Here is a 15,200-nt window from a genome sequence, read left to right as displayed (position 1 = left end):
AATTATTTAATTTTTTATCCATGAAATTATCGTTGAACAAATGACTTTGTGAGTTCAAGTATTTTTTGTATTCTGTCGTGAGAAAAAGCGAAATTAATATTAAAGGCCTTTAACAATCAACTGTCAAAACTTTTTTTTAAATTTCCTATGAGCTGCACAATCAGTCTTCCCGATTAGCAGACCTAGTGCGTTCTCTAAAAGTGGTATCAACTCTTTCAGGACCACCACAATGGGTGAGATACCATTGGCCATGTTAATTTGGAAGTCTAGTTTCTGCCACACTAGATGGCAGCACCGAGACTCTATTTGGATGCACTAGGAATTTAATTTTGTCGGAAATGCCAAGAGCCAATAAGGCACTCCAGGGATCTCTTACATGCCGCATAATCATACGACATGGCCGCTGAGGATTTTCTGCATCCCGAAAATCCAGTGTCTGGGCCGGGGATCGAACCCGCAGACTTGGGCTCAGAAGTCCGACGACAAACCAACTGCGCCACCCAGCCACTACTGCCAAAACTATTGGGACCATATTTTCCAGATACAAAGATGCCAACTGCGCTTTCAACTTAAGTTTTAATAAATTTGTAGAATCAGGTCAATTACATTTATTCTTTAAAAGAGTAACCACTACTTAACTGCAAAAAAGTAGCATTTCGTATGGTATTTTAAATTCTCTATATGTAGTGGTGGAAAAATATCTTAAAATGAAAAATACCTAACTAAAAAATAACTTAAATTTCGCTACCGCAAGAAGACATTTTTTTACAAAGCGAGGAGCAAGTTGGCATCTCTGCAGATAGTAGTTACCCTTGATAATTGAATCAAAAAATAGGTATGTATCTTCAAATAAAGAGAGTTTTGTGTTTGATTTCGCTATTTTATGGTCAACACTATTTAATTAACGTATTTGAAGTTTATCCTTTGAAGGATTGGCTTTTGGAATTTAAAAATTTGATTATTAGAACAAAAGTTTTTTAAAACGGCATTTTTTCGTTTCTTTCTGTTCGTGATATATAAAAGATTAGATTAAATTGTATTACATTTAAATTATTTAACTACCAACTTATATATTAAATATGATTTTTATATATTTTTCAAACCTTTATTTCCCAGCAAATTATGTTAACACCGTTAAAAAAAAAAGACTGATAAGGCATTATCGTCAGTAAAATACTTTAGTTACTGCCCTCTAACAAACCCGTGGGCAAACTTTTTAATTTAATTTTTCCAGTTTAAGATCAATTTGGTGCCTTGGCGATAGTAGTTGGCATGACAGATCACGATACTGAAATATCCTCAATAAAAACGCGTAAGAATAACATTGACCAAACCTCATTGATTATTATTAATATTGACCGACCATATATATTCACATTGAACGTAACATTATATATATATATTTTAACGATATATGAACTGCATGCCATATGAAATGAAATATCTCAAAGCATTCGTGGAAAATAAAACTAAACTTAATGGAAAAATTCAAAGAATACACGTTATGGATTATTTTTTCGTATTCCTGGAAGATTTGTACTTTCATATTCCTGGAAAATTTTATTTTTTACTTTTCATAAGATTTTTCTATTCTTTGTAAAACATGAGCATGTCTTTATAATGCAGATTTATTTCATAAAATAGAATAAAAACATTTGCTCTTTAAACGTAAATCCATTTACTTTGCATGCATTTGCTCTTAGCTATGCATATTTCTGTTTTGATTCAAACTGTTTAATCCAGAAGAAGTAAAAACGATGATTTTTTTAATGCTTTTATCTGATGCTGCTTTTAAAAAATATGTTTGTAGTTGTCTATTTGTCGTGTATTTAAGAACTAGATGAAAGGATCTTTCGTATTTAACACATTTTTTCTTCTTTCTAATTTACTTTAATCTTATTCGAGAAACGTTTTATACCCAAAAATCCATATATACTTTAGTAGTGAAGGTGAATTTTTGTAGTGGATACGAAAAATATCGTATCTGCAGTCGACAAAAAGAAACCCTTGACTATTTTAATATTTTTTAAAGTAACCTTCAAGGAAGTTAAAAATCTTAATAAGAAATACGCTTGTTTTCAAATATACATGTAATTCTTTTAGGACGAATCAGTCGGCCGGTCTTGATGATGGGCATTTGTTTTGAGCGCTCTAAACATGTCGAATTTTTCCACCTTACAGTACCAATTAAGGTATCTATCTATCATACAGTAGCTCTTAAAAAATAGGTCCAGATTCGTCAAACTTTTATTGACCCCTATTTGAATGTAATGAGACGGATTTTTTCAAGATGTTTTCAAAAATAACTATTTAGAACTAAAGCCTTATCTGACGCTGAATGAAGTACAGTGTAAAAAAAACTATAAGACAGGTCAGTTTCGTTTACTGGCTTTTTTTCCCACTGCATCTGAGTGTATGTTTGTAAATTTCTTCATATGATTTTACTAAATTTGAAATGCCTGTGTGAATGATTATCCGGCTTATTCTTTTAGGAAGAGTTTCTAAAGAAATGTAAGAAGTTGTTAGGTGCCATCTATTGGAGAACTTTGACCTTTTTCTATATGTCACACAAAGAACTTCCTTTGGTTGAAATTTCAAACTCACTATTCAATTAATACAAGGTAACATAGCTATTTATTTCTCTTTAACTTATTGACTTTGAACTTTATTTTTGATGATTGCAAACAACAGCAAAAATGTGGGTAATTTTTGAACATTGATCAAGTACAATCAATCATCTTTGTAAAATTAAGAAATCAAAAATAAAAATAATTAATATTTTTTAATCGATCATCGAAACTTTTCGATTTAGTTGGTTTCCACAAATAACAAATGAAAAGCATTTCGATTCCCTTATGTTGTTTTACATAAATCTGTTTCTACAGATGCCAAAAATTAGCGAGATTTTACTATTTATGCCAATTGTTTAGTTATTTCTGTAGGCTTCCTAACTATCGGAATTTTCTAAAATTTAATTATTTTTGAGTGCTAAATTGGATGATGTAAATTGATAAGTTGTTTCATATCCTCTATTTCTGGAGACAGCTGTAATTCCTACTCTATGGAACTAGTCTATAGTTCCATGAGAGTGCATACTTTTAATACTACTGAAGGAATTAAGGTTAGGTGAAGCTTCTTTTCCTGGAGCACCCGAAGGTAGAAAGGTTAGCTCCACCTGCCAGCAATAGTTAAGCTTAATGGCCTAGCCTTCACGTCTAAGATGGCCTAGTTCTCGACGTACTTCACCCAGGATCTCTCCTTCGCCGTGATGAGACTGTTAGTAGAACTTGAGGGAGAAATTAATATGTTTCTTCAGAAAAAGTGCCTTTTTATGTCGCAATAAGTATATTTCTCTGCGGTTACAGTTAACTGACTACATATTTTAAAATATTTTTGTTCCAAAATATTGCCATAAAGCTTTACAGAATAAAAATCCAAACAGTTGTTTAAAAGTAATAACGGTTACTGTGTTTGTTTGTTTTTAAATTTTTTGAGCTGTCACAGCAATTGTGTGCACTCAGTCTTTCTGCTATTGAGTAGTGTACGATTTCAACGACGCCACGTTACTGACTCAGTGTCATATACCTAGCAAACATTTCAGTAGACGATATCTGGATAACTTCGCCCGATCATTGGAAAGCTATGTATTCGTCAAAGTGTGAATGCGAAGAAGTTCGGGATAGCTCACATTATCGTTTCACAAACTTGTAAGAATTTTAATTGGGAGAAACAACTAAACGAGGATTCAGTAGTATCCGTCCAAACGCAACAGCAGCAGTGGACAACCGGTATATCATCGAGAAGGAACAGACAGCAGAAAGACACATGCAACAAAACAAATCACTAGACGTCTAAAATGTTTTACCCTGGCAAAGAAAATACATAATAATGATCATCTTTGTGACAACCAGTATGGTGTACCATCAACAACTTTTACCATTAAAATTTGCTAATTAGAAACGGCGTTTTCTGTGATGCCGGTGACACCAAAACTGTATATAAGCAATAGAACCAATGAATAGTACCAAGTATTATTCTTTACGGATGCCGGGAACACCAAAACTAGATCTAAGCAATAGTACCAATTCTTTACGGAAGAAAGTATGCATGACTACCGATTTTAGAATTATACTCATCTGACGGAAAAAAGAAGTTTTCTTTTAAGGGGGAATCCGAGGAATACTGCGGACTAGAAGTGCCCGTCAGGTAGGAGTTGCGGTGGTGCCTGAAAGGATGCCTTGAACACGATTAATACATCACTGTTCTGTCTAGAGCAAAGGAGGCTTGAGAGAAGTAATAGGCACTTTGTTCCAAAGTCAGTGAACAATTTCGACACAGGTCGGATCCTGCTCCAGCAACTCTATACCCAATCAGAGACGGATCAAGACAAATTGAGGCCCAAGATCCACAAAATTTTCCGGGCCCCGAACAAAATATTTTGAAATTAAATTTCTGAAGAGTAGTCCTAACAATAAAAAGAATCTATTGAACTGCATGATTCAAGAGAAACATTCTAAAAAAAATTTGATTGCAGACAAATGAAAATTATTTTTTTAAGATAGAGTTTATGCGTCTAAATATTAAGGCAAAATATAAAATAACAAAACAATGTTGTATGAAAATAGAAATAGTTTGATGACCACAAACAATTGAAATCAGTGATTTTTGCTAAAAGTCACTGATTAGCTGAATTATTTTAAAGATTGTAGCTTTCCATCTATAGCTTTACATATTTGATGACATTAAGCTTTTAGTTCTTGTTTATCTGTAAGAGACTTTGCGAATGCGCATTCTCGTTGTATTTGCTTAAGCCGTTGGAGTAAAGATTGCACCAATTAAAATTCAGCTGAACTTTTGAATTTGATCAGAGCAATGTTTACACGAGTTTGGTTTATCACAATATAAAGAAAATTTGAAATAAAAACATGCTGTTTTTGAAAACAACTGTTTCTTTCAGTATTTTTAAAAAAAGCAATATTGTGAACTTTTTACTAATTTTTGAGGCCCTCCTTCCCAGAGAGTGTGGCCCTAGTCCCGTGTCTATTGGGCCTAGGCGATAATCAGGCCTTGTACCCAACCGAAAGGCCTGCAAGCAAACACCATCGAACAACTTTATTTAACACAAAAAATCATAAAATTATTACAAGCAAATTTAACATATTTCCAAAATTTACAGTAAAAATCAAGGATCATAAAATAGAAAAATACAATAGTGAATATAAAGTCATAAAAATACAGTAGAAGTTACACATATATTAACAATGATTACTGTTTTTCAATTTAACAGACTAGAAGTTATATTTTTATCTAGCATATTGTGATAAACTGTAGTATAGTACAATAGTAGTTATAGTTTTGTCTGGACATGTATGTAATATAGCTGTTCTCGTTTAGGTGGTATCTCCTCGAAGCTATTATATCGACGTTCCTCTTCTTCACATGCGTCTTTTTAATATTGATATGAGTAGTCAGTTGGTAGCTTAAGTTTAGACAAGGCTAATTTTTTATAATTTAAAATTCTTATTTTTGCTTTCCTTTTAATTCGAACATATCTAATTGATGTTAGTTCAAAGTGTTACTGTACAATTTTTATTTTGAATTATGTAGTGATATATTAAATAAATCAAACAATTATTACTCCTCCCCCAAATAAACTGCTATATTTTTTTTATTTTTTTTTTAAAAAAATCTTGATTGTCGCCACTCTGAGAATGCATATATGACTCGCTCGTCAACCCTGCCACAAAAAGAGGTCTATACAGGAAAAATAAAAGAAAAAAAATAGTTATACGTATTTTTTATACCATTTGAACAGACATTTCTCACACTTATCTGCCACTTCAGCTTTAAAAAAGCGCTTTCTTTGGATTGATGTTGGTACGGACATTTTTCATTTATAGTCTTGCCTTTGAACAACGAGAATTATGACAGTATAATACTGAGTTTTTACACCAATTCCAAACATACATGTTTATATTATTATTTTATTATGATAGACCAGCTCATCTTATTTCTGCAAAATAAATTTGAATTATGAAAAACTTGATCTACTACGTTTTTCATTAGTAAAGAAATGAACCTTCCTTTTAAAAGAACGGCACAGATTGTTTAAAATATAAAGGAAAACATATTTTTTTTTAATTATATAACTGTCAAATGTAAATAATTCAGTAACAAATTTGATATTTTTTTAACCAGGTATCAAGTGGTGTATAACATCACTAGGTAACGGAAATATTAAATAAAAGTATATTTTAAAAATTAGAAAGCAGTAAAATATAAATCATTCAGTAACAAATTTGATATTTTTTCAACTAGGTATCAAGTGGTGCATAATATCACTAGCTAACGGAAATATTAAGTAAAATTATCTTTTTAACAAATTAGATAGCAGTAAAATATAAATAATTCAGTAACAAATTTGATATTTTTTCAACTAGGTATCAAGTGCGTATAACATCACTAGGTAACGGAAATATTAAATAAAAATATTTTTTTAACAAATTAGATAGCAGTAAAATATAAATAATTCAGTAACAAATTTGATATTTTTTCTAACTAGGTATCAAGTGGTGTACATTGTAAAAGAAATATTTAATAAATATACTGGAAGCCGAGAAGTATAAGTATCTAGTGCACATTGACCCTGCAAAAAATCTTGCCAAAATCAGTAACAAAGTGCGATTCAGCCAACTCGATGTCACGCGTAAGTATATATCACATCATTTAATCGAGAAGCTTACCAGTTTCACATTTGTATCAAGTACGCAGGAATCGCAGTGTGTATATTGAAAATAAAATAGTGGTAGGAAGATTATGACATCTTCCGTCTATTTTTGGATGAAACGAAGTGTTGTAACTACCACTACATGTTAACAATTTTAAGTTATGACATTCAGTTATTAAACTGTACTTGATGCTTGTTGGACTATCTATCTCTTAGCTTATACTTTTTGCAGGGTTGCCACAGGTGATGAAAATTGCAAAGAGTGCTAACAATTAAAATTAGCAACTTTTAGAAGCATATTTTCTTCAGTTTACTATAGTAAGTGAATGTTAAAAAAAATATTTTTTTTAAATTTTGTATATGACTAATATGAAAGTTAAATGATAGTGCTACATACGACTAAATAATTAAAGAGATAATAAATAAAAATAATTGGAATTGAGTTTCTACCACTTTCTACATAAATACTCACCTGTGGTATCCCTTATTTTGCTTGTCGTTGACAGATTTTTGTCACTCTCGCGTAAATGTGTTAACAGTTACATATATTTTCTCTATTATTTTCTATTACACCAGAGTAAATGTTAATAGTATTCTGACCCCTGTAAATGTAATATCCTAATCTAGTTTAATCTCAATTATCTTGAATTTCCTATAGATTTCATCATATGTTCAACCTACTGGTTTCCACACATGACTTTACTGTTTGGTGCTTGGCACCCCTTCTCCCCCAATTCTACCCCCACCGCATGCCGAAAATATATAACAAAGACAATATTAGACTTAAAATAAATTTTGGTACAAGAAATGAAATTTCTGAACAAAAGAAAAACATTTCCACTGCATACACGAGAAGCATTCATTAAGTCTTCACTGTGTCAAATTTTGACTTTGATAGAAATGTAAAAACCAATTTTAAAAAAAAGACTTACTAAAAGGCACCGGCGAGATTCGAACTCACGATCTCCTGTTTACTAGACAGGCGCTTTAACCAACTAAGCCACGGCGCCACGTTTGTTCTTCACCATATTTTAAAATTTTTAAAAAAGGTGTGTTTTGACTAAGGAACATCTTGATTAATTTCATGCTGTTTGAATTTTGCTTGCTCTTGCTCTCATCTTTTTGTAATACAGTGTTAAGTTTTTTTGGATTAAGCTTCGAGCCATTATATCGTATACACACATTCCCCCATAATATGTGTCAAAAACCTGACGAATCAGTTTATGTCGCTTCGCGGCAGCGCGCTGAGATTGAAACTATGTTCTAATGATCACTGTGTTATTTTTAAATATAAACGAAATCTAAAAGCTAAATATTTCGGGAGCTTTAAATCAAATTAAAAACTTTTGTTTGTTAGTTTAAAGTAAATTAGCCACCACCTAATAATTTTTATAGGATAACGTTACTACTGCTTGCGCATATTTCGCTCAAGTTAAAAATAAAACGAAGATTGTTCTGTAGTAACTGCACTGCGTAGAACATGCGTAAGTATAAGAGCGGGATTAAATGTGAAAATGCTAAGCTTCTCAAATATTTATTCCGATATACAATACCTTATTTTATGTTGTTAGGCTTAAAACTTATTTATTTAAAAAAATTGGTGCCTTTAAAATTTTATGCTATTATATAATTTTATTGATGAACAAAAAATAATTTTTAAGTGTTATTTTAAAAACTGTTAGATACTTAAAAAATACATGCTTATTATTTTCTTATTATTGAAAATATTAATAGGCAATACTTAAAACAGAATCACTTTTGAAGCAAAAAACAATTATGGAGCACATCTCACAATTTTTTTAAGTAATCCACATTAAAAAGAGATCTATGAGTAGAATCAAAGATTTTTGAAGTTTAAATTTGGCCCCTTAATTAGAGCTTGTGAGCAAGTGGGGTATTTAGTTTTAAATCCAGCTTAGTCCGTTTTTGAAATTGCAGAATTGTATAAATTTTGACATCTTTTTATAAAACATATCAGAAACCAAAAATTTAAATAAAATTGGTCAAATTCTTCTTGGAGAAAAGAAATTTTATTACTCTATTTATTTTAAATTTTGTGTTTTCACATTTAAAATTCAATGACAAAAATTGAATTAAAAGTTTGCATACCTTTCAATTTAAATTTTCGACAATTGTTAAATTAAATAATGAAGAAGAATAAATAATTAGGGGAGAGTAGGGTAGCCCCGCCCACTTAAAGAGTATTGCTTATATTTCTGTATAATATTGAGTAATAACCAATATTTTTGTATGTTTCTATTGTTTTATCATCTAATTAAGTAATGCAAAAAGAATAAACCGGAAAAAGAATAGTTTAACTTAAAAAAATAGAAATTTAAAAAAACATGTTTTTCAGCTCTTATCAAAATGTGTCGGATTCAGGTAGCCCCGTCCAGTTACAAAAATTATGTTTTTTGACTGTTTTTTCAGGTGTAAATGAAAATGACCAATGTATTGACAATAGATAAACCTCATTTATCATTTTTATCACAAAATTCAACCGATTTTTCTTAATTTCATGACTATTGTATTCAACATATTTTCAAAACTATCGTTTACCATGTTACCAGCTTCCTAAATACTTGAAACTTTGAAAATAATTTTTTTTTAATCTAACAATTAATGTCCGATGGCCCATTGAAGTGAAAAAATATTCTACACATATGAAATTGACAGTGGGCGGGGGTACCCGACACTCCCCTATTTATATAAGGGTTATTAGTCTTGGAGATCTATCTTTTGGATTATCCTTAGATAATAGTCAGTTACATAATTGCGGAAAAAACTTTTTAATTCTCTTGATTAGTTCAAGAATCTCTCCCAAAGTTGGGAACAATCTTAAAAGATAAATTAGAGAGCTTCTTTGGATTGGAAATTAAGGTAAAATAGTTGATTCGCTGTGCACATGCAGTGTGCCCACGCTAAGTATTCGCCACCTCGCAAAAATGCGATAAAATCGTAAATTTAAAAAATAAAATTGTGTTTTGGCTAACGATTTTTTCCACCGGAAAGAAAAATATATGTAAAAAGTTGTTAACAATTGTAATTTTGCATAGACTTTCGAAAATTGGAGAATACTTTAGATATTTGGCTAATTAACTAGCTAATAATTTGAAATCCTTAGCGCGGCCCCTGCACATGCGTTGTATTATTATATTTAAATTCAACGGTTTTGCAAATTTCCAATGCATTTTGTGAACTATATGTGTAAAGATATAGCACAACTAAAGTTAAGTGTAGTTTAAAATGCATTATATAACTGCTTATGAACTTATATTACCATGTTCTACGCGTTCTTTACTTGCTAGATATTGTTCGAGGCTTGGAAAAACATCTCGTTTAAAACTCTAGTTACTTTGCTTCTTGGTACATGAAAATCCGATAACTAGATCAAAAGTTATTAATATGTTCTGCTTCCTTATTTGTTTTCTTATTATCTTAAGGCTCACTTTAACTTTTTGACAGAAAATGACAGCTGGATTCAAAAGGGAGATGCATCACACTTGGAAGAAGAGACCACCACCACATTCATTGTGCGAGAGGAGGAGGTAGTCATCGTTGTACTCGTCCTCGTCGTCTGGGTCTGCGTCATTGTACTCTTCTTCAACAAGTGGGGAAAGATACGCATGCTGGAACCATACCAACCACAATATCATTCGCATCCTGTTATCGCCAAACCGAGTCGCCTGCCCCTTAATGATGCTCTGGCTCCTCTTGAACGATTCAACCTGGAATTCGGTGACGCGCCTACCCCCTTTCTCATTAACACAATGAGGCCGAGGCAGAACTCGGTGTTTGTTTACAGCCCTTATCGTAGCAGAAGTGGTTCTGTGCTCTCTGAACCTAGAATGCCTCGAAAGGTCAAAAGTGCCGAGGATATAAAGTCAATGGTAATACAAGTCGGTGAAAACGGTGGTCTTCAACAATCGACTGCTCTTTGAAGACTAGTATCTGTTGATTTTCCGTCGAACCACGCGGTATATGAAATTGTCCCCTTTCAGCTGAAACACTGAAAAAAGTTACAAATTTTATTTAATGGTTCAAGTTGTTTATAAGTATTCAAAAAGAGTTTAGAAGTTTACAAATGGAACACTGCGGTAAAAAAAGTTTAACACGTTGAGCGCTGCGTCAGCCACCGGTGGCTGACACTGAAATTACATTTAGGCTGCGTCAACCACCGGTGGCTGACACTGAAATTACATTTAGGCTGCGTCTGCCACAGCTTGCTGACACTGACCTTTCACATAGGCCGCGAAAAACGGCTGGCTGACAGCGTATAACATGATATAGAACTATAAAATTTACACTCTTTTATGGAATTGCAGAAAATTTATTCAAAATTTACTTAATTATTGTGATTCTTGGTTTAATAAATTCAATTTAGTAGATTTTTATCCACCACTATTTCTACATAATTCGTAGGCTTATATAATTCACCACTTTTGTCTAATATGTCATGATAAATCTTTTGAAAAAATAGCAAAATCCGTCTAATATTTGCACTGCAAATTTAGTTTGTTGTTATTTACCGTGGACAGATGGGCAAGCCATGTAAAATTAGCGTGGCGTTCAGCGTGTAAAACTATAGCTTGTTTATAAGCATTAAAAAAAAAGAGTTTTGAAGGAGATATATTTTTTTTATCATTATTGTAAAATTTTCAAATTAACGGTTGTACTGTAGTGGAATAATATGCACACGTCAGAACATTGCCTAAAATGTGAAACCTATAAGTTCTAGTATTGTATAAAGATACAGCGTTTATGGTGATGATGCGAATATAAAGAAAATAAACTTCAGCGAACATTAATGCATCAAAATATCATTTGAAAGACTCGCAACACTACATCATCTATTTCATAATTTATTTTACTAAATTTCTGTTTTTATAGTTCAGTGATTAGTTTTGAAGCAAATTTATTTGTAAAGAAATAGACCCAAGAAGTGTACGACGGATAATTAATAAATACTAACTGAACTATTGTATCAAGGGTCGTAGTTTTGCACTGATAAATCAGGACATCACATTTGGAAAAATGGGTAATTAGTATTGGAAAAGATTTGTTTCAATTTCTTAACATGAATTAATCATTTACTTTTTGAAATTTACTTAATTTTTTCCAAATGTATAAGTTTTTCCAAATTTATTAGTTATGGTTAGCGATGCCATCTGCTACGCTTCTTGAAAAAGATTTTATAAATTGATCGTGAACTAAACACAAAATAATTGCAAAATTTTGATTCATTCTAAATATACTTTAAACGCTTAACTACGAGTTGACAGAAAGAGTTATTTTGAAATATTTTGTAATTCATAAAGAGCAAAAATACTTTACTAAACGAAATTTCAAATGTTAAAAATATAAATCTTGCGGCACACTAAAAAAAAAAAACGTTCTCTACAAACCGGAGCAAGTTGAAATTTCTGATTGTCGCAGTCAAGGTGCATCAATTTCCTCAGCTGCAAAGTAATCATGATTGCTGATATGTTTGCAAATGAAGTAACTACTTTCGATTTTAAAAAAGTTTGCTCCTGATTTATCAAAACAATGACGATCCTTGTTATACACAACTAACTCTACAAAAAATGCAATGCATTTGAGGATTCTTTCTGATGAAAATGAAAGATTGTTGCCAAATACAGTGGATAGTATTAGCAAATATATAAAGTTTAAAAAGCAGTTAACTTTCTCAACAAATTTTACATCTTTCGATACAGTTTTGTAATATCAGAGTATTTCAATGCCAAGATTAAAATTCACTTTTGATATTTTAAAGGGAAAGTGCATCATCTTGGCGAAGAAAACAGAAGCAAACCATGCCTTGTAGAACAATATATGAATATGAATGAACTGAATAGTACAAGGTGTAGCTACTAAATAATGATACTAATACTATAGAATTTTTATAAAATAATTTAACAGTATTAATGTTTTGAATTTAAAAATACAACCGCAAATAGATTTTCCGAACCTCGTTTATCCGTATATATTTCTTTATCCGCATATACACTATTGCTGCCAACATTTGCGCTTGTTGTACAGGTTGACTCTCCATTTTCTGTGAGCAACAAATAAAAAAATTTCAAGTTGGTCATGTTGATTGTTTCAGTACTGCAAAAGTAATCTGATATTTGTAGATCAACTTTCTTTTCATTAGAATTTCAAACATTATCGAAGAAATTAAACAATTAATGCAATGAATCTCTATAACTTAAATATTTTGGTTGTTCGAAGTTGGTTCGATCCCAATAATTTATGACAAAGATGGCGAGCTTTTTTCGATCAGTGCGTCGTTTAAATTATGGTTCATTATTTTAAATTGCTATATTTTAAAAAAATCAATCAGCCACTGCTTGATTTTCAAATTCTAGAATTACATCACGTAGCTATATTTGCAGTTTCGTTATGATTTACTGAGACAACGCGGTTTTTTACAATCGAATATATAGAATTCATTTGATGAAAATTTATCTGCTCACCAAACTGAGGAGCAAATTTAATATATTTAAAGAATTTGCATAATTTGTAATTTAATTTAGGTTCTCTCTCAACCAATCGTCAAACAAGTAAGCAAGAAAAGACTAATCTACCCCTAGACATGAAGACCTAGACATCTGAAAAGTGATCCTCCTACACAACTTAATTAAAAAATGATTTAAGTCTCAAGTTCATGATCGTGCAAGTAAATTCCATCTTATTTCAAAATTAGTATGCATCATGCTTAGAATGCACCGCAAATCAGTCAAGATAAAAGAACGAGTACACTCAGCCTTTAAAGCTATATATCTCAAAATAAACAAAAGTGAAGTTGCCTCGCAATCAATTAAAGCCTCCTCTTATTAGTATGTTTTGCTTGAGTGCCATTGCGGTTGCCTTTAATGGCTATAATAGATTTAAACAACGTCCCTTTTAACCCAAACTTAATTGGGGTAATTGGTAAAAGTCAGAAGGGATTCAGAGTGGGAGTGCATTCCAATTAAATGATGCTACATTAAAGTGAACGTTTAACAAAGCATCGTAAAGTCGTGGAGGTAAATTGAACAATCTTGATTCATACGAATTTTTTTGAATGGAATTTTCGTATTTAGCAGCTGAAGGCCCTAAGTCCGAGAATTGTTAATTTAAATTTTATAAAAACGATTTATTTTGAATTCTCCATTTTGATTCCAAAAACTGAATTCTATGCCCACTTTGAGTTTAGTTAACTAATACCCAAAATTTCACCTTTTTTATTCTAAAAATATCTCAGTGAAAACTTTTCGCAATATTTTTGTAGCATATTGTCCATCCGTGAAACAAAACTACAAATTAACACATTCAACAGAAATATATTTTGACGAAATGGCTAAATATTCACCTTTTGAAACAAAAAATTGACGCCAAGCAATTGTTGGACATTAATAAAAACTGCTGACACATCTTTCCATTTACATCTTATGAGTTAAATGGAGGTGAAAATTAATAACTAGTTGAGTTATTTAATAGCCACATCTTGTAAATCGTTGATATTGTTAATTGACCAATAGAAATCAAAGTATGATTCATGTTGCTTGACTACAGTAGTTCAAAACTTTACAAGGCTTTTAACTTATCTTAAATCGTTTTGATGGACATATTTCGACATGAGAAACTTTTCATAGTCTAAAGAATTAATATTTTTCCTCTGTATTATGTAGTAATATATTTTTGGTCTCTTTATAGAAAGTATGTTACTTATATCCAGATAAAACTGTCTTTACAAGAGATGATGATATTGATTAGCAAAATCTCATACTTATGTAGTCACTCTAAATAAAATTTCATTTATTATTTGCAATTCGCTTATTATTTATTTGTTTTTATTTTAATACGATACCTAATGGAAGACAACGGTTGGTCGTAAGCAAAAATTGTAAGTAGAATTATATATTTTCTAACGAATTACATTTTGGGAATTAGAATAAATTTATAAACAATAGAACAAATTGATATATATATTAGAGTAAATTTATATATATTAAGATATATGTGTTCGAGAATTAATATAATGATGCAGAATTGCAAAATACAATTAAAGAACATAATTAAAGAACAAAATATTATTTGAGAATTGACGTAGAGATAAAAAAAAGTATAGTTGGAAAAATTTATTAATTATTAACTATTGATAGTAAATAAAAACATAAGTAAACAAAACTAAAGTCAGAGGTACGACAGACCAAGACCTAATGTACCATCCCTGATTTCTTGACATTGAGCTCTGTACTAAAGTTTTAATAAAAAAAATGCTAGGTAATTATTGCTTCAGAAAATATGGCCAGTACTTTAGTTTTAAAAAATATTGCAATGCCATATTATCATATCAAAATATTACTACTTTATATTTTTATGTTATATTTTGGTGAACACAAATGTTTTGTTTCAGCAAAATAATTTTGAAAAAAAAATGAAGTAATTTTATTATCATTTTTTTAAAACTTAAATAAGTAATTTA

The 15,200-nt window shown here is 31.0% G+C and overlaps 1 protein-coding gene and 1 non-coding gene across 2 annotated transcripts in view; one reads left to right on the top strand and one right to left on the bottom strand.

The window, feature by feature from the left end:
• The window catches only part of LOC107448847 (uncharacterized), a 42,757-nt gene extending 28,214 nt beyond the window's left edge, over positions 1-14,543 (top strand). Inside the window, exons 2-4 of the mRNA XM_087150952.1 lie at positions 2,493-2,621; positions 6,563-6,706; positions 10,193-14,543. Of these exons, the coding sequence (XP_087007078.1) occupies positions 10,354-10,668 (315 nt within the window). The 5' untranslated portion in view covers positions 2,493-2,621; positions 6,563-6,706; positions 10,193-10,353 and the 3' untranslated portion in view covers positions 10,669-14,543. The remainder of the gene's footprint in view (positions 1-2,492; positions 2,622-6,562; positions 6,707-10,192) is intronic.
• Positions 7,664-7,737, bottom strand: TRNAT-AGU (transfer RNA threonine (anticodon AGU)). Its single transcript has one exon. It is a non-coding gene; the product is annotated as a tRNA-Thr (tRNA).
• Positions 14,544-15,200: the final 657 nt, after the last annotated feature.

Source organism: Parasteatoda tepidariorum, chromosome 9, assembly GCF_982258835.1.
Source record: "Parasteatoda tepidariorum strain Cologne lab strain chromosome 9, Ptep-v5.0, whole genome shotgun sequence".
NCBI classification, from domain to species: domain Eukaryota; kingdom Metazoa; phylum Arthropoda; class Arachnida; order Araneae; family Theridiidae; genus Parasteatoda; species Parasteatoda tepidariorum.
The sequence above is the reverse complement of the archived record's forward strand: the minus strand, read 5'-3'. Positions and strand labels throughout refer to the sequence as shown.